The 21,388-nt window shown below is 39.2% G+C and overlaps 1 protein-coding gene across 1 annotated transcript in view; it reads left to right on the forward strand.

Annotated features, from left to right (window-relative positions):
- LOC119771743 (glutamate receptor ionotropic, NMDA 2C-like) overlaps positions 1 to 21,388 on the forward strand; it is a 155,368-nt gene that overhangs the window by 44,168 nt on the left and 89,812 nt on the right. Inside the window, exon 3 of the mRNA XM_038267865.1 lies at positions 5,694 to 5,792. Within this exon, the coding sequence (XP_038123793.1) occupies positions 5,694 to 5,792 (99 nt within the window). The remainder of the gene's footprint in view (positions 1 to 5,693; positions 5,793 to 21,388) is intronic.

The following is a 21,388-nucleotide window of genomic DNA, read 5'->3' on the forward strand; positions in this document are numbered from 1 at the left end:
GATTAAATTGAATTGAATGTTAGACTTTAATTTTTAACTAAATTAGCTTTGATATTCAAATTCTATAACATCAGTCATTTGTCAAAATTATTTTAACCATCAATGCCAGATTAATGAATAATATTTTGATTTAAACCACTTCAATAAAGACACTGACGTCTCTATTTCCGATCTAGATACAAAGGATAACTTAGCAAATCCTCTTTAACCTCAAACTTCACCTCAGCAATCATCAGCCGTTGGCCCTGCATGCAGCCAAGTGCTTCAAGAATTAAAGCAATTGATGCCCAGAAAGGAGAAGGAGGAGCCCACAGAAATATAGCAGAGCACTTTCAGGAAGCTATCTTCTCTCTTCATGATGCAATTAAGGAAGTATGGAGGTCAAGTTAAGGTCTGAAGCATTGAAAGTTTAAGGGGGAAAGTGCTTATAAGATTCCTAGAAAGGCCCCTTTAACTGCTGATGACCTTCAAGAGGATTTAGTTCCTTTGCATGGTGAAGTAATACTGAACTAAATATTAGTGTTTAGTTGATTTAGAAGTAGAGAGAATTTCTGTTTTGCATCAATTCATCCTTGGGGAAAACTCTGAACTCCTTTTTAAAGTAATGATCTCATCTCTGACAAGTTAAAAATCAGACAAAATCCTTTGATCGTCCCTTAATCTACAAAACTAAATGCAGAAAGCAAAGAGTAAAAACCCACTGAAACGCAGAAAAATCATTATTTAGATCCAATCTGTAAGATACGTTTTGCTCTAAGGAGGAAATCACAATGAAGACATAAAGGTTCATTTTAGCAACTGACTTATTATGATGCCTTTAAACGTTTTTATTAAATCCCTTAAAGGAATAGTACACCCCGAGACAGACACGTTTTTTGTGGACTTTTATGGACCTTTCTTTTTTTTTTTTTTTTTTTTTTTTTTTTTTCTACAGTGTCCTGTCTGGCAAGGTGGCAATAAGAATAATTGTCTTGATGCCAAAAGGAGCCCAACAGATTTTACTTTCACAAGTGTAGCGGTATGGCAATTGCCATACTGCTCCACTTGTTTCATGTATATAAATTGCTTTATTATAATTATGCAGGGAGTTTTACAGTTCATATGGACACTGCAATGTAAGTAGAGCAGAAAAACAGAAGAAGAAGAAGGAAAAAGAAAAAGAAAAAAACAGGACAAAAGATGAAAGAAAGAGGAGATAGGAAGGAGACAATGACAAAACATTTTCAGTCTGCTTCAACACCTGTAATGAGATGGAAAAAAAAAAAACAAAAAAAAACAAAAAAACAGCACAACCAAAAAACATGGTACGAGATATACAATAAAGCAAACACCTTGAAACTATCGCTAACGTAATATTATTAAGTCTGACATGTACTCTGTGTTACCTGAAGATATGAATGTGGGGTTTCTGTTTGGAAGTGAATCTCTAAGTACCTGAAGCCTAGCACCTGTAGTTGTTTGTGAGGGTGAACTTGTGCATGTAAAGTTTTAACCATAGAAAAAATGCTCAATAGTGGTTGTGGAGAGCCGGAGAGGCACACCCCCCAGAGCACTGAGTCCAGCGCCGGGAGACCCAAAGCCCCAGGCGCCCAAGGGGACCCCAGAAGCGAAGGCACCAAGGCGGGGCCAGCCCCGGAAACCAGACCCCACCAAGGCAGGAGGAGAGACAGCCACGAAGAAGCCCCCCAGCCACCGCCATGCCGGCGCCCCGGGGAGCCGCGGGGACGAGTCCGCGGGCCCCGCCGGCAGCCGGCCACCCCGAAGTAGGGCCGGGCACCGAACACCAGCCCCCCCACGGCGCCGACCGAAACGCCCCAGCCCCACAGAGCACCGAAACACGCCCCGCCCCCCAGCACCAAGCCCCGGCGACCGGCCGCAACACCCACCGCGACCGCACCACCCAGGAAAACACTCAGGCGGCCCCGCCCCCGGCCGGGGCCCATGCGCATCCGCCGTGAACCGGCCGCGAGTGCCGCGGGACCCCCCCAAAACGCCCCCCCGGCCAAAAGCGCAGCCCCACCCCACCAAGACCGATGCCAACAGCGCGCAACGAAACACACCGCGCACAGAATCAGCCCGAGAGCAGAAAAGCCGCCCGGCGCAAAACCGCAAGAAGAGCAGACCGCAGCCGGCGCAACCACCCCCCCCAGCAGCCCGAGGGGCAGCACAAAGCCAGAGCGGAGCGAACCGCGCCGCCCCCCCACCGGACGAAGCCAAAGCAGCCCAGCCACGTCCGCCGCCCCCCCCGCCGCCCGCACCAGGCCCTGACACGCGGCCAGAGCAGCTCCGCCGCCCCGGCCCCCCACCACGCGCCGGCCGTAGCCACTCCAGGCCCCCACCCGCCCCGCAGCCCCACCCGCCGCGATCAGCGGGAACAGAGCAGCCCCGCCATGCCTCCAGGAGGGAAAACCCACCCGAATACCTAGCCAGCGCAGCCAGCCCGCCCAGACCTTTATGGACCTTTCTGTCTCCGGCGCCATAGACCTCCATTATTTGAATGTCAGCAGACAGCAAGAAGCCTCCCAGATCTCCAGATGCATTTGAGATATCAAAAAAGGACTCCAGAGTGTTGTTCAGCATGGGGGGGAGTAGAAAATTAAGGCTAATCATGTTTTGGGTGTACTATTCCTTTAAAGAATAATCTGAAATTTATTTACTGTTGTTTGATGTGTTGCATCCTTACAACAGTCTATACTATACTAAATTATCATCTTCCAGTTGTAGTACTTGTAGTATTTTACCAGTTTGATCAATTTGTTAGAAACTATAAAGACTTCATCTTAAAAGGTCTCCAATCCACAACTCTGTGGTTGTACAGTTGTTGCGTTATGTCCGGCTTCGATTCAGATGACCCACCTCCATCCCTTCCTCCACCATCGTAGCTAAAGCTTCCTCAGAGTTTCATTCCTCCTGGACTCTTCAGCTCGGCATACACTGCAAAATTTCAGGCTTGATATCTCTGAAAGGGGGTCGTTAAAGGGAATTGTGTCACGATTTGGTGTTGGATTGAGGACCCAAAAGCAGAGGCAAGTAGGCAGTGGGGAATTTAGGTGGGTTTAATTAGGTTCACAGGTACTGAGGCAGGAATAAAAAAATACAACAAAAATAACAAACAAACCAGAACCAAGGAGACATCAGGGGATACCAAACTCTAGGAGCCAGGGAGAGACGAGGTAGGCAGACAGACGTTAGACGAGGATCCAGCAAACAGGAACTGAAGAGGGAGGCTTTTAAAGGGGACAGAGACAAAGAGAGGGCTAACGAGGAAATTGGAAACAGGTGAGGACAGAACAGAAAACAGAGCTAGGGAAAGACGACACAAGAGGGCAGCAGAGGACAACAAATGGAAACCCTGGAAGACAGGAACTAACAAGAAAACAACAAAATAATAATTAAACACTAAAACAAGGAGCAAAGTAAAACTGAATATTCTAAATAAACATAACAAAACCAAGACTGTGACAAATTGTTGACCTGGCTGAATAGGCGAGGTCAACAATGACTTTCCAGTCGTGAGATTTTTCCAATCGGGCTGAATTTCAGGCTGATGGTGCATCATATGGTGTATAGGGGGTAACGAGGGGCGATCAGCCTCTAACGAGCACCTCCACGTCAGGAATCGTAATGTCGGGAGAAAATCAAACATGTTTGAAATGCAGTCGGCCGCCGTAAGGTGGTCCTGGGCAAATCGCTCCGTGGGCAAACAAGGATTCTTCATCTTCTTCTTCCTCTCAGATGAAAACCCAGCTGCATGGCGGGGGTGCAATGAGTGAAATGGAGTTCTTTCTGTAAAATTGACAGACCGTAGTAGCCAAATGCGTCGTCGCCTTTTCTTTTTAGGGCTTTCAGCACAAAATTGCCCAAATTACCACTCTAGTGAGCTTCATGTTCCTCTTCTACTGGTTTGGCTTCCGGATAGACGAGTCCGAGTAGCGCCATCTCACTGCGGAGCTGAGTCCCAGACATTTTAGACATACCATGCACACACTCATTTCAGGGAGATGCTTCTCTAACCCCCCGGACATCCATAGGTGATTTTCTAAAGAAGCTATGCTCTAATTTTCCAGGTTGTTTGGGAGTTTTCTGCGTGAGTAAATGAGAGAGGAGTGGGGTAAAACCTAACAGCTTCCCAGTTATCTCTAGGTGAGTGGCGGCTTAGTGGTTAGGGCATAGAGCTTGGGATCCTGAGGTTCAGAGTTTGAGCCCCACTCCCACAGACTGCCACTGTGGGTGTCTGAGCAAGACCCTTAACCCCACCCTTCTCCCAGGGTGCCCCACGATGACAACCCACTGCTCCCCAAGGGGATTGGTTAAATGCAGAGGTACGATTTCTCCAATGTGAGATCAATAAAGTTCAATTATTATCTCAGGTTACACAGAGACACATAATCATGCTAAAATCCATGCTTAAACACAGCTCCCATGGATGTTTTTACATCTTGGAAGGAAATCTAAGTAGTTGGAGAACATGCAATCTCACCACCTCACTGGTCCAAAGGGCCCAGAAGCGCTTGGACTTCCTCCAGAGGATGAGGAGAGCCCACCTGCCCCCCCCCCCCCCCCCTTCACAGCATTCAATGCAGGTCCAGCAGGTTCTGCATCAGCTTCTTCCCCACTGCCATTAGACTGATGAACTGAATAAAAAAAAAAAGCGCTGAATGTTGGAAAAACTGTAAATTGTCTCAATCTTATGTTTAAATTTTATCACTGCTGCACTTTAAGAAATGGAAATGTCTTGAGAGCTGTACAGAACAAAATTTGGTTTTGTATACACCGTGTGTACTCAAAATGACAACAATGCCTACAAGTGAAGTCTGTCGAAGTCTAAAGGGCTGATTATCCTCCTGCAGCAGTGTGTCGCAATGAGCTTTTTGCAGAATTAGCTGTGGGTCTAGATATGTCCGAAGCGGTAAGGAAGTGGGGGCAAGTTTGTGCGACAAGTGAGGAACATATGAGGGCAAAAAAGAGCGGGGATCAAGGTGGGAAAAGGGTCCCAGGGTTCTCGTGCACCTCGTTTTTCTAGCTGCTCCATCTTCATGACTCATTTTCCTTAATGGCGGTCATACAAGCAAAACAAGCCGGTAAGGAACCAAACAGGAAACATGGATAGTGTAGTGCTGATGTAGATTAGACCAATCAGAGGCCTTCTGTCTGCAGCACTGTCTGCGGTCACCTACAATTTTGGCAGTTTTTGCAGTGGAAAAATGATCTAGAAATAATTAAAGATTTTTTAAATTGAGTGTATTTACCCTTAATTTGAGTAGGTAAATGATAGTTTGCCAATGGAATGAGTATTTTTACTCTCAAAATAAGATGTTTAGATAATATGAACTTTGAATAAGACAATGCAACTGAGTTTTCTTATTTTAAGTATAAATGATCTTGTTCCATTGGCAAAATGTCTCTTTTACCTCCTCAATTCAAGAACAAATGCACTTATTTTAAGCAAAAATGTTTTCCTTTTCCAGGCGTCTTTATGCTTCAAAGCAACAGGGGAAACCCACATAGTGTTAGCTATTTAGTGAGAGATTAGAAATCTACCAATAAGTTGCAAAATAAATCTCTTTCTACTCTGGGATGCCATCATTTGTTGATATATCTGGATCCATAAACATCATTCTACAAGTTACACCTCTGAAGGTTGAACATTTTCTTTTATACTGCTTAACACTGATTTCCATCTGATTTCTCAGGTGGCAGAAGTGGCACAAATCTTGGACTTCCTCTCCACACAGACGGCTCTGCCAATCGTGGGCATTAGCGGCGGCTCTGCAGTTGTTATTCCATACAAGGTACTGTCAATACAGAAAAACCAGCCTGCAGTTTGGTCCTTTTGTGCTTCGTCTTCCTGCTAAGCTGGCGAATAGCCTCTGTTGCTGATAGCATTTTTTAAAAAGCATAAGAAATCATGAATATTTATAAATATGGATGTTTGTGGTTTTAACAGCTTGTAATGTAAATGTTGTCAAGAGCGACGTTTCATCTTCACAGCTGCCGTCTTACCCAGAACTCCTTTGCTTTGGCATTGTTCAGCTTAAAACAACCTATGTAGGTCAGAGCGGTGAAATCTACTTTGGCGAGAAACTTGCTGCATGCAAATATTTGGATATGAGCAAAAAAATCAGCCTTCGACCCTCATTAAGTTCTTTAATCTATGCCTGGGAAAAAAGTGTGATTTGTGAGCTGGGAAACTATAGAGGTTGAGATTTATGGAGGCGATCTTGGCTTCAATCAATCACCCTGACGTTGTAGAAGAGTGGCAGGTTTTGTCTGCTTAGCCGTAGCATGTATCTCCCTGATGAATAGAGATGCAAAGCATCGAGCCGTGTAGTTATATTGTAAAGAAGAGATTGATGACACCAGATGGATTCTTATTCTCTACTTTGTCGGAAAGTAGAAGAAGGAAAATGGATTCATCCCTTACGCTTCTCGCTCTCTCCGCTTTCTGCTCTTCAGCCCTTTTTTTATTCCTCAGTCGCTGAAATGCCACATGGAAAACCTCATATTTATAGAACTAACTCTCACACTGTATAGCACATGCAAATGATCCGTGTCACACAGAAGAACACACACTGCAAAAAATGCTAATCTTAAGTCAGTTTTTCTTAAAATAAGTGATTTTTTTTCTTGGATTGAGGAGGTAAGTGAGACACTTTGTCAATGGAGCAAGACAATTTACATTTAAAATAAGAGAAAACAATTACATCATCTTATTCATTTATATATATATATATATATATATATGTGTGTGTATATGTATGTATGTACACTATATTGCCAAAAGTATTTGCTCACCCATCCAAATTATTGGAATCAGGTGTTCCAATCACTTCCATGGCCACAGGTGTATAAATTCAAGCACCTAGGCATGCAGACTGTTTTTACAAACATTTGTGAAAGAATGGGTCGCTCTCAGGAGCTCAGTGAATTCCAGCGTGGAACTGTGATAGGATGCCACCTGTGCAACAAATCCAGTCGTGAAATTTCCTCGCTCCTAAATATTCCACAGTCAACTGTCAGCTGTATTATAAGAAAATGGAAGTGTTTGGGAACGACAGCAACTCAGCCACGAAGTGGTAGGCCACGTAAACTGACGGAGCGGGGTCAGCGGATGCTGACGCGCATAGTGCGAAGAGGTCGCCAACTTTCTGCAGAGTCAATCACTACAGACCTCCAAACTTCATGTGGCCTTCAGATTAGCTCAAGAACAGTGCGCAGAGAGCTTCATGGAATGGGTTTCCATGGTCGAGCAGCTGCATCCAAGCCATACATCACCAAGTGCAATGCAAAGCGTCGGATGCGGTGGTGTAAAGCACGCCGCCACTGGACTCTAGAGCAGTGGAGACGCGTTCTCTGGAGTGACGAATCGCGCTTCTCCATCTGGCAATCTGATGGACAGGTCTGGGTTTGGCGGTTGCCAGGAGAACGGTACTTGTCTGACTGCATTGTGCCAAGTGTAAAGTTTGGTGGAGGGGGGATTATGGTGTGAGGTTGTTTTTCAGGAGCTGGGCTTGGCCCCTTAGTTCCAGTGAAAGGAACTCTGAATGCTTCAGCATACCAAGACATTTTGGACAATTCCATGCTCCCAACTTTGTGGGAACAGTTTGGAGCTGGCCCCTTCCTCTTCCAACATGACTGTGCACCAGTGCACAAAGCAAGGTCCATAAAGACATGGATGACAGAGTCTGGTGTGGATGAACTTGACTGGCCTGCACAGAGTCCTGACCTCAACCCGATAGAACACCTTTGGGATGAATTAGAGCGGAGACTGAGAGCCAGGCCTTCTCGTCCAACATCAGTGTGCGACCTCACAAATGCGCTTCTGGAAGAATGGTTAAAAATTCCCATAAACACACTCCTAAACCTTGTGGACAGCCTTCCCAGAAGAGTTGAAGCTGTTCTAGCTGCAAAGGGTGGACCGACGTCATATTGAACCCTATGGATTAGGAACGGGATGTCACTTAAGCTCATATGTGAGTCAAGGCAGGTGAGCAAATACTTTTGGCAATATAGTGTATGTATATACATATATATATTTATGTATGTATACATATGAATATATATATATGTATATATATATGTATGTATGTATATATATGTATATATATGTATGTATATACATATCTATATGTATGTATGTATTTATATGTATATGTATATATATGTATGTATATATATATATATATATATATATATATATATATATGTATATATGTATGTATATATATGTATATATTTATGTATGCATATACATATATATGTATGTATGTATATATGTATATATATATATGTATGTATATACATATATATTTATGTATGTATATATATGTATATATATATATATATATATATATATATATATGTATATATTTATGTATGCATATACGTATATATGTATATTTATGTATGTATATACATATATATGTATATATATATATGTATGTATATATGTATGAATATATATGTATATATTTATGTATGCATATACATATATATGTATATTTATGTATGTATATACATATATATGTATATATATATATGTATGTATGTATGTATGTATGTATGTATGTATATATATATGTATGTATATCTATATGTATGTATATAGATATGTATGTATGTATGTATAAGATATTTATATATCTTAATTTGCATTAAAATCTTATTTTAAAAGTAAAAATACTCATTCCATTGGTAATTCCTCTTATTTATGTACTCAAATTAAGGGTAAATACACTTAATTTAAGAAAACTTCACTTATCTGTAGATTTTTTTTCTTTTTGCAGTGCACTCACACTGAAGCAAGTTGAGGCATATTTTTTTACACCATCCAGGATCCCACACTGATCTGAAAGTGACGCTTTGCTCCTGTAAATGGGGGTTTCACCCCCCCAGGCTACACTTTGTAAACTTTGTTGTGTTTATCAGCTTCATGCTAATCAAATGTTATCCATAGATATCAGGTCGTTCAACAGGAAGCTGTGGGGGGTGCATTGATTGATTTACTGTATTCCGAGGGCAGAGTGTGAAGGAAAGAGTGAAGGAGTGAGAGGATGGGAGAGGAAAAAGATGCTGCTTGGCTGACAGCAGCCTGCAGGCAACCATTTACTGTCTTACTGATCAATCTCCTTTTTTCACTCATCCAAGTCTTCGCTTTTCTTTTCTCTTTCTGCTTCTCTTCTTTTACAGAGGCCCTGTGATTAAAATATTTTTTTTTTTTTACAGACTCTTTATTCCTTCATAAACTACTCAACAAATATACGATATAAGTTTAAAGCAAGCTTCTTTTCATGCTGTTGCTTAGGACTCCTTACAGAGAAGCTACGGCGATATGTCAGCGCTCCTCTGTGCTCTGCTGGAACTTAAACAAATGTTAAACATTTGTTATCAGCACAATGAAGAGTGTCAGGTTGTTGCAGAGTTCAGCCTGCAGATCTAAACCAATCTGATATATTTGTCTGCATCTCATCTCCATTAAAAAAGGGACTTTTGAAGGGCGTAATGGTGTATTAAACAAAAAATTGTTTTCTGACCTAATGAAAAGAAAAAAGGATCTACAGTAGTAGCCATTCAAAATGTCCCCACTTTCCTTGATGGGTCCTTGGCTGGTCCCCTATAATTTCTTTTTTAAACATCTAAAATATTCTTTCTGTCATGATTTGTGGACATTAAGATCTAAAGAGAAGCATCATCTCCTAGTCAGACCCTGTAATTCAGCGAAAGGATGGAGTCAGAGTAAAAAAAAATATGCAAGAGGGGGGTCACAGCAGTGGCTGGAAGTTGGTGGGGATTTTGCTGGGAGTTGCAGGGAAGTGGGCTGCCATTCGGCTGGCGTTTGACTGGGAAGGGCCATTTTTAATGGCTGCTACTGTATAAAACCAGAGTTTTTGGCTACGTTCACACTGCAGGCCTTGATGCTCAATTCCGATTTTTCACTGCAAAAAAATGGAAATCTAAATAAGTCCTTTTTTTCTCAAACTAAGTGCATTTGTTCTTGAATTGAGGAGGTAAGTGAGATACTTTGCCAATGGAACAAGAGAATTTACATATAAAATAAGAAAAACAACCGCATTGTCTTATTTCAAGTGGATATTATCTAATAATCTTATTTTAGAGTAAAAATACTCATTCCATTGGCAAATCATCCCATTTACCTACTAAAATGAAGGGTAAACAAGCTTGATTTAAGACATTTTTACTTATTTCTAGACCATTTTTGCAGTGTGAAATCTTAAGTCATTTTTTTTCTCAAAATAAATGCATTTTTTTCTTGGAATGAGGAGGTAAGTGAGACACTTGCCAATGGAACAACACTATTTATAGTTAAAATAAGAAAAAACAATTGCATTGTCTTATTTCAAGCTCATTTTATCTTAATAAGCATTAATTATGCATCGATTGTCTAATTTTAAGAGTAGAAATACTCATTCCATTGATAAATCATCTTATTTACCTGCTTAGATTAAGGGTAAATACACTATTGTCACTCAGAGTGACCGACTTCATATATTGTGGTAAGAGCTTTACACCCCCTGTCACATTAAAGGAGAAGTCCGCTCATATCCAGAATCCAAACTTCTGAAAGTACTTTAAGTCTGTAATTATTACATAATGTTCAATAAATAAGTGTTTTTAATTGAGAGTAATTTTCATGTGAATGTGCTTTACTGGAGGCATCCATGTTTGTCAAAGAACACTACTGCCACCTACTGGTTAGTGACGTCACGGTGCGGTATCGGCTGTTGATCAAGTCCCAGTGCTGTATCTGGTGTTTGTCACAACGCGCTATTATCCAAGTCATCTTGAAAACATTCTTCTTCCAAATGTTGGCTACATATTACGGGTTTTTTCTCTGGCCAGAAGTTCGATGGCAAATCCTCCCTCTTCAAGTTGGCGATCCAACGACCAACCCGTCCGTGGAGGATCAGGAATCAGAAAGGTGGAATAACTCTTTTTTTCACTTTTCCCCGATGTATTCCAGCATCCAGCTGCCATGCACGTGGGCATTGTCAGTTTCACTATAGCTCTGGTGAATTTCAATGGTGAAGTCCTCTGGAAATCTTCAATAATTGTTGTTGATTGCAGATGTGTCTAGTAGTTCCCATTGATTTAGCTTGGAAAGCGGGGAGAATGGCGCTAGGCTTACCGCACCGTGACGTCACTGCCGGTGTTCTGTCAGATGAGCAAACCCATAGTCAATAGCCGTTTATCCTTTAGTTCATCTCTATAACTTTGTACAAAAAATACAGTATTATTTTGAGTAGGTAAAGGAGATATGCACAATGCAATTGTTTTTTTCTTATTTTTAATGTGAATTCTGTTGTTCCATCAGCAAATTGTCTCTTTTACCTCCTCAATCCAAGAACAAATGCACTTATTTCAAGAAAAATTGACTTCTCTAGATTTCGATTTTTTCCAGTGCACTGGAAAAACAATCTAGAAATAAGTTAAAATGTCCAAAATTAAGTGTATTTACCCTTAATTTGAGTAGGTAAGTTAGATAGTTTGCCAATGGAATGAGTATTTTTACTCTTAAAATAAGTTCATTAGATAATATACACTTTAAATAAGAAAACACAATTGCATTGTCTAATTTTAAGTGTAAATTGTCTTGTTCCATTGGCAAATTGTCTCTTTTACCTCCTCAATTCAAGAACAAATGCATTTATTTTAAGAAAAAATGACTTATCTAGATTTGTATGTTTTCCAGTGTAGTATATCAGGTCTCACAACCTGGAAAAAACAATCTAGAAAACAGTAAAAATGTATTAAATTAAGTGTATTTACCCTTAGTTTGGGTAGGTAAATTTGATAGTTTGCCAATGGAATGAGGATTATGACTCATAAAACAAGATAATTACACTGCAAAAAAAATCTAAATCTATATAAGTGATTTTTTTCTTAAAATAAGTGCATTGGTTCTTGGATTGAGGAGGTAAAAGACACATTCTGCCAATGGAACAAGACAATTTCCACCTAAAATAAGAAAACACAATTGCATTGTCTTATTTCAAGTGCATATTATCTAATTATCTTATTTTAAGAGTAAAAATACTCATTCCATTGGCAAACTATCTTATTTACCTACTCAAATTCAGAGTGAATGCACTTAATCTAAGAAAGTTTTACTTATTTCTAGATCGTTTTTGCAGTGTGGATAATATGCACTTGATGCAAGACAATACAATAGTGTTTTCTTATTTTAAGTGTAAATTTTCTTGTTCCATTGGCAAAATGTCTCTTTTACCTCCTCAATCCAAGAACATATGCACTTATTTTAAGAAAAAATGACTTATCTAGATTTATATTTTTTCCAGTGCAGGTCAGAACAAGATATCAGGAGGGAGGTGTTACTATATTTGGGCAAAAATGGCCGCTCCCAGACTAAGTGATCACAACGAAAATTATTATTTTTATTTTTATACTGATTAACACTAGTTTTAGTTGTAAATAATGATCCATTGATCATTCCTTGCTGACCGGACTTAAATGGCATTATTGCTCATGTCTCTTTGGATCTGACATTGTTTTTTGACAAAAGTGAATTCTCCTTTGAGCTTAACCACGGCGCCCGCTTTGAAGGATTCTACTGATGTTCAAATAATCAGTAAAATAGTGATCAAGGTGAACACGTCTGACATTTCTGCCTCTGGCTTTGAATCAGGGCCGTCACTAGGTTTGAGAGACATGGGTGGCTTAGCCCCTAGGTAAGAAATTTTTTCAGTGCACTTTCTAAGGCGCTGTCTATAAATTCATTATTTTAAGAGCAACATACCTGGGAAACACTTCCCTCACTAATGCTACTTCACCAACTAAACTACACCAGTTAAAATGTGCTAAATTACAAAGAGTAAATGGTAGGTGCCATGCATTACTGCATAAATGGAAGAAGGCAAGTGGTTCGCCACTCATCATAATGGAAACCTTCTACAGAAGACAGTTGTCTAACCAACAGACTCCCAACATCTTCATAAACCCTTAACCTGGCCATTCATCTTTCCCCATCTCCCCTGCACCCACAACCTGTCAGGAACCCCTGTCTGCTTTGCAATAACCCTGTTTCTGTGTGTGTGCTTGGTGTGTGTGTGTGACCTGGACTTTGGCATGTCTTTCTCTACACCTGGCACAGAGAGAAACACATATATGTGAGGAACTTAACAATAAATGCAGCATTATCTTTGATAGATTTCTGCTTAATCTAAAGTTTAACCACAAAATACAAGTTGCATAAATGGACAGTAGGCAATAGGCAATAGCATCATTGCAAAGAAGGATATCCTTGAGACTTTTTCACATCAGTCTGACAAAGTTTTAATGCAAATAAAGTATTTTTAAGTACAATGTATTAATGAAAACACAAAATCAACAGTATATGAAACGTACAACTTAGAACTATAGTCAACCCAAGGAAGCACTACCATATCACACAGTGTCGCCCTATCAGACTGGTGGCACATAGATATGGGAGAATTATCCTGCCATAATGCAAGAGCACATAACTTCAATTAGAGAAAAGAATTTCATCTTCTTGCACTCAAAACTTATAATGCTCACACTCAAAACATGCGCTCTCTCTCAAATATTTTCTCTTCTCTCAAAAATCTTTGTTTCTTCTCTCAGATTTAAACAGATATTTTCTATATTATCACAGATATTTTTTCCTCTCGCTTGCCTCCATCTCCGCTCTGCACGGGTCTCAGTTACGCTCTGCTTGCGGATTTGTTTTGCTCTCTCAGACTGCAGTTGGATCGTTGCCTAGCAACCTTTCCAGCCAATAGAACGACAGCCTCGGAAAAGGTGCGCTTGTTTAACCCTACGGAGTGTGCCTGTGCTACTACGCCACTTATAAAGCGTCAGCTGAAACTGCTATTTACAGTAGTTTTGTGGCTGATTGTTGTTTAGAAATAGAAAACCTGGTTTCATTTCTTAGTTTTGCCCTGGATTTTGTAGCGTTTGTGGACGCTACGTCGCTACTTGATCAAAACAATAACGTCGCTACAGGAAAGTTACTTGATAAATAAAGCAGCGACGCTACGGTCAAGCTACTTGAAAATGTAGTTAAACTAATAGCTTCGCTACATGTAGCGGCGCTACTGCCCATCACTGCTCCTGTGACAAAACTATTATAATGATGCTAGTAGGCTACAACAACATCGTGTTTTCCCACACCACTGACTTTGTTCACCATGGTAACGTAATTCCTACTGAATCAGACAAGCTATTAGGCCTATATTGTCTCTTTCCTCACTCCAGGTAAAGTGAAGAAAATGTAAACCGCTGACATCAAATGGCAAACTCACCGTATGTATCTGCACGCAACCATAACTTTCCTAATCAAGCTCGATGACTGTGTGGAGATTCAAAGGGCGCGCTGTTGCTGCACTGCACAGCTGCTATGGTCCAGTTGATGGCCGTGTACCACGTGACGTGACGCTGGACGCGGAGCCAATGAAGGAAATGAATATCCTAACGATATTAATAATTGTATAAATAATTGTGTTTGTAAATAAACTAACAGGAACTTATCTTCAGATTAACTTGCCTTCTTGGTGGCTCGTTTTCAGTGCTTTACTGCAATTGTTTGGGGTTATATGGAAAAAAAATCAATAAATAAAAAAATAACAATAAAAATCGCAAAATAATTATGGGGTGGCTAATACCAACGAAGGGATGACTTCAGCCACCCTAAAATAGGTCTAGCCACGTCCCTGCTTTGAATGTTTCATAGTTGGTCACTCTTGTCTTCGGTCGCGCCTGATTTATTTTCTTCATCCCTTCAGTTGAAAGCGGCAACAAACATTTATTATATAATTTTTCTGCAGAGTTCAGAGTGTCACTTTCTTTTTCCTTTTCTGTCCATATGTTTATGATGAAGAATAAAAAAGCCGTCAGGCTCAATGGGACAGGTGGATTGGATGAGGAAAGACGTATGCATGAGAGCACGAAGGGATAAAAGAGCTCAATGCTACTTAATTATCAATAGGCTGATGATGATGATGAATACCTTTGATGGGGGTTTAAAAAGAAGCAGCAGCAGCCTATTTACGGTTGCTGTCTCAGTGATCTCTTTCTATTACTAACAACAAGGAAGGAGTGAATGAGACGCAGATGAAAAGATTGAAAAGAAGAGAGGAAGTGTGTCTTTTGTCACACAGTATGAACATCAAGCGGGAGCGAGAAGGAGGAAATGAGAAAGCTTGAGGAACGGCTGAGGAAGGGGAATAAAGACTGTTCAATGGTTCCTGTGAGGAAAGAGAAGAAAAAAAAATGCATCTCTGAGGAGTTGGAAATCATAGCCTGTCTCTCTGGGTGCCTCTGCTCTTGGCTGGCTTCTGTCGTCTGTTGGATGATCTTTAGAGGGAGCTGTTTCTAGACGAGTGGTGATGGGAGAGGGAGAGGAAAACAAAAAACTTTAACCTGTAAATCAAAACATTAAACTTTATTTAACATATAAAATGTTCTACTGTTGGATAATTATAACAGCGTCCTTCAGATGCGACAATATCACAATGTCTTGCAAAGTTTTTGTTTCTTTGACTTTAACATTTTGTCGCTTTGCAGATGAAAACAATTTTCCTCATAATATTTAGAATGAAGTAAAGCTTTGCATAAACTGTAAAGATTTCAATGATTATATCTAAAGTCATAATTTACTCTATCCTTAAAAAAGAAGGGGGGGAAAGGATTGTTAGGTTAAAAAATGTAGGTTCGTAAAAGAGAAACTGAGTCCACACAGTAAAGAGATTCAAACAACTCCTGCAGGAGTGGAAAGACCCCAACCCAACTTCCAACTCTTTCAACGACCCCCCCCCCTCCTGCAGTCGTCTTTTATTAAAGGAATAGTACACCCAAAACATGATTAGCCTTCATTTTCTACTCACCCCCATGCTGAACAACACTCTGGAGTACTTTTTTGATATCTCAAATGCATCTGGAGATCTGGGAGGCTTCTTGCTGTCTGCTGACATTCAAATAATGGAGGTCTATGGTGCCTGAGGCAGAAAGGTCCATAAAAGTCCACAAAAAACGTGTCAATATTCCTCCCTACTGCTCGTCCAATGTATTCCAAGTGTCCTGAGTGGGTAGCGTCCAGAATTTACTCGAAACGAAGTCATTTAGAATGTTTTTAGAGCATAAACAGTAGTGTATAGGATTTCCTGAAAGCGCGTTCACGAGTCTACGGAAACCGCGGCAGACCAAACCAGATGAAAGTGCGCATTCAGCTCGGCAAAGAACTCATGCTCTTCCTCAACACTGAAGTCCTCAGACATTTTTCTTTCGTTGTTTCTTTCTTTGCACAGGTAAACAGCACATTTCTTCTTCTACGCTTGCATTATCGGCAGAGCAGACGCTGAATGCGCACTTTCATCTGGTTTGGTCTGCCGCGGTTTCCGTAGATTCGTGAACTCTCAGGCGCGCGCTTTCAGGAAATCCTATACACTACTGTTTATGTTTATAATCTAATCTCAATTTATTTATTTTTGTACTTATTTCCGGATAGTTTTTGCAGTGTACAGCTCTGTAGCAGGATCTTTGCTGAATGGATGGATATAGATCTTGTGCTTCTAGACCTGAGCTCGGGGAGATTCCATTTGTACACTGGAAAAATGATCTAGAAATAAGTAAAAATTTCCTAAATTAAGTGTATTTATCCTTAATTTGAGTAGGTTAATGAGAAAGTTTGCCAATGAAATTAATATTTTTACTCTTAAAATAAGATAATGAGATAATTTGCACTTGAAATAAGACAATGCAGTTGTTTTTTTCTTATTTTAAGTGTAAATTGTCTTGTTCCATTGGCAAAATGTCTCTTTTACCTCTTCAATCCAAGAAAAAAATCCCTTATTCTAAGAAGAAATTACTTATCTAGATTTAGATTTTTTCCAGTGTAACGGGTATGCAAGTGATCAAAAATGCTAACTTGCCCTATGAAGGGTTAAAGAAATCATCTGTGAAAAAGTGCCGATCATTGTTCAATAAGATCCTCGTCAAAAAGACGTGCATCGTTCGTTTTTAAAACCTAATGTGTCTAATGGACCTAGTAAATGATATATATATTTATGCACAAAACTAAGACGAGAATCAGAACAAATTAGGAAACATAACAAAGTGATTGGCTGTAAGGAGAGCAGAGACAGAGGACGCCCCCCCCCCCCCCCCCCCCCCCCCATTCATTTGGCCTGGTCAGGCGCTACAGCAGAAACATTTGATTCAAAGCAGAACTTGATAAAGAGGTCATGTGAAAATGGGAGCCGCTGTGCAGCGTTCCCACTGGAAACTGGAAAGTACAGCAATGGCCAAACATGGCAGCAGGCCTCCAGTAATTTTAATGAAGCCGTCAGTCACACTGCTGATTTAGTGGTGCATGAATGCAGTTTTGCATTGTGGTTTTTACATTTAAAAAGTCAAAATACGAAAATTCACTTCAAGCATATTCCTGCAATTTATACCCAGTCATGGTCAACTGTGCAGGAAATACTGGGTTCACTGCAAAACTAAGTGCATTTGTTCTTGAATTGAGGAGGTAAGTGAGACATTTTGCCAATAGAACAAGATAATTTACATTTAAAGTAAGAAAAAACCAACTGTATAAGTGCATATTATCTAAATATCTTATTTTAAGAGTAAAAATACTCATTTCATTGGCAAATCATCCCATTTACCTACTAAAATTAAGGTAAAATACACTTGATTTAAGGAATTTTTACTTACTTCTAGGTCATTTTTCCAGTGAAAAATGAGAGTTTGCCAATGGAATGAGTATTTTTACTCTTAAAAGAAGATAATTAGATAATATGCACTTGAATTAAGACTATGCAATTGTGTTTTCTTATTTTAAATGTAAATTTTCTTGTTCCATTGACAAAATGTCTCTTTTATCTCCTCAATCCAAAAACAAATGCACTTATTTTAAGAAAAAATTACCTATCCAGACTGTGTTTTTTTCCAGTGTGAAAATGGGGGCAGATAATATTAGTCTTTTTACTTCTTTCTGCTCCTTTTCTTTCACTCATACTTTCAGTTTTCACCTGCACAGGATTTATACTCTTTTCTTTTAACGAATTAATGAATAAAACAAATAAAATTATATGGCTGCAAATCACATCGTGCACTGGAAGAAATCAAAATCTAGATCAGTCAATTTTTCTTAAATTAAGTGCACTGTTCTTGAATTGAAAAGGTAAAATAGATATTTTACCAATGGAACAAGAAGATTTAAACTTAAAATAAGAAAACACAATTGCATTGTCTTATATCACGTGCATATTATCTAAATATCTTATTTTAGGAGTAAAAATACTCATTCCATTGGCAAAATATCTAAAATTAAGGGTAAATACATTATAATTTAAGAAGATTTTACTTAATTCTAGATTGTTTTTCCAGTTGGTAATCTTAACACTGCAAAAACGATCTAAAAAGAAGTAAAGAAATTCTTATATTAAGTGTTTTTACCCTTGATTTGAGCAGGTAAATGCGATAGTTTGCCAATGGAATGAGTGTTTTTAGTCTTAAAATAAGATAATTAGATGATATGCACTTGAAATAAGACAATGCAATTGCGTTTTCTTATTTTAAATCTACATTGTCTTGATCCATTGGCAAAATGTCTCTTTTAGCTTCTGAATTCAAGAACAAATGCTCTTATTTTAAGAAATAATGACTTATCTAGATTTAGATTTTTTCCAGTGCAAACCTATTTTTATTGTTTTTTATGTTTCAAACAATAATAAACATAGATATAAATAGGCAAAAAAAGTTCATCCTCATATTGTCATTATTTGTCATTCACTCTTTAAAGCGAAGCTTCTGAAAATGTCAGTGACCCAATTTACAGAAAACAATCAGTTTATTTCTTCAATATTAAACACAGATCATTGCAGTCGGTAAAGAAATAAAAAGATCTGCCTGAATCGGGACGTCACAAAGGAAGCCCTTTAGGAGGAGAGGAGCAGCCATGTCCGCCATCCTTCCTGTCACATTACCATACGCTCCTGCAGTAAGGCCGCTAATTACGCCTGCATGTGACAGCCGCGCTGCCAAGGTGGTGGCAACACGACGGCGAGGAGGGATAGATGAGAGGGGGAGGGGGGGCGGCCTCGTCTCCTCATGTGGGTCTGCTTCTGAGAGCCAGATGTGGAGAAAAAAAGGTCACTGTTTGTAATTCCTGCTAGAATGAAAGCGGAAATTCTCCAATTCGTCTGACATTTGCTTTAATTCGATGGCTGTGAAGGAGCGAATCAAAGGTTTTGAATCGTTAAAGCTCAAACTGTCTAATAGCCATTAAAGCATTTTCTCTGTAGGGAACTAAAGTAAACCGTGGCCATTTTTTAAAGGAAAACTCCACAGCGAGGAAAAATCAATGGATCATTATTAACACCTAAAACTAATATGTTCACTGTGATTAAATGAACTGAGCATTAATCGGTACAAAAATAATAATTTTCATGATGATCACTGAGTCTGGGAGCGGCCATTTTTGCCCAAATATACACTGCATAAAAATGAAATCTCAATAAGTCATTTTTTTTTTAAAATAAGTGCATTTGATCTTGAATTGAGGAGATAAAAGAGACATTTTGCCAATGGAACAAGACAATTTACCTTTAAAATAAGAAAAAACTATTTTATTGTCTTATTTCAAGTGAATATTATCTAATTTTCTTATTTGAAGAGTAAAAATACTCATTCCATTGGCAAATAATCTAATTTAACTTTTCAAATTAAGGCTAAATACGCCTAATTTAAGACTTTTTTTTACTTCCTTCTAGATCGTTTTTGCAGTGTAGTAACACCTCCCTCCTGATATCTTGTTCTGACCTGCACTGGAAAAAATATAAATCTAGATAAGTAAATTTTTTTTTAAATAAGTGCATTTGTTCTTGGATTGAGGAGATAAAAGAGACATTTTGCCAATGGAACAAGACAATTTACACTTAAAATAAGAAAACACAATTATATTGTCTTGTATCAAGTGCATATACTGCAAAAACGTTCTAGAAATGAGTAAAATTTTCTCAAATTAAGTGTATTTACCCTTGATTTGAGTATGTAAATGAGATATTTTGCCAATGGAATGAGTATTTTTACTCTTTAAATAAGATAATTAGATAATATGCACTTGAAATAAGACAATGCAATTGTGTTTTCTTATTTTAAGTGTAAATTGTCTTGTTCCATTGGCAAAATGTCTCTTTTATCTCCTCAATTCAAGATCAAATGCACTTATTTTAAGAAAAAAGGACTTATCTAGCTTTGGATTTTTTCCAGTGTACTATCTAATTATCTTATTTTATGAGTCATAATCCTCATTCCATTGGCAAACTATCTAATTTACCTACCCAAACTAGGGGTAAATACACGTAATTTAATATATTTTTACTGTTTTCTAGATTGTTTTTTCCAGGTTGTGAGACCTGATATACTACACTGGAAAAAATACAAATCTAGAGAAGTCAATTTTTCTTGAAATAAGTGCAAATGTAAATGTAAATTGTCTCGTTCCAATGGCAAATGGTTTCACTTACCTCCACAGTTCAACAACAATCGCACTTGTTTTAGGAAAAAATGGCTTATCTAGATTAAGATTTTTTCCAGTGTAGTGAATGTATGGGAAAAAATACACTTGACAAAAATTTAAAAACGTTTTTTTTATTAATATTTTAGCAGAAATGTCACAGAATTAAGCGAAATGCCCACATGCATGGCAGCTGGATGCTGGAATACATCGGGTAAAAGGTGAAAAAAAGAGTTATTCCACCTTTCTGATTCCTGATCCTCCACGGACGGGTTGGTCGTTGGATCGCCAACTTGAAGAGGGAGAATTTGCCATCGAACTTCTGGCCAGAGAAAAAACCCGTAATATGTAGCCAACATTTGGAAGAAGAATGTTTTTAGCCTGACGTAGTCCATAGAGCTGTGATTATGGGGCGTGTTACAAACGAACCAGGGAAAAAAATGCCTCTGCACTCAATTGGATAGACCTACAACCAATAAGAGCAACGGAGTGCGTGACGTATGTTAAGCCACGCATAGTTGTTGTCAACAAAAATCAAAGCGTGCAGTTGCACGCCTAGAATAAGAAGATGAGCCTTGATCGCGTTTCTCTGTTCCTCTTTTAAAATTAATTTGCTGTCGATATCTTCTAGAACAGACCTAATAGCAGAATCTCCACACCTCAACTCTCCAGCGGCAGCCATTGTTGTTGTCACCCAAACACGCTTTGGTGACGTGGTTGATTACGTTACTGTAGATCATCTGTCCATCATCCTATAAAGCCCGCCCTCACAATTTGATTGGCCCGCCAGATATTGTGCGAACTATTGAGCAATGCCAGGCCGAACTTCCCGACCTCAAACGTTGTGGTCGGGACTAAGTTCGGAATGGC

The sequence above is a fragment of the Cyprinodon tularosa genome, unplaced genomic scaffold (assembly GCF_016077235.1).
Source record: "Cyprinodon tularosa strain WSP-4 unplaced genomic scaffold, ASM1607723v1 ctg689, whole genome shotgun sequence".
In the NCBI taxonomy this organism is placed as follows: domain Eukaryota; kingdom Metazoa; phylum Chordata; class Actinopteri; order Cyprinodontiformes; family Cyprinodontidae; genus Cyprinodon; species Cyprinodon tularosa.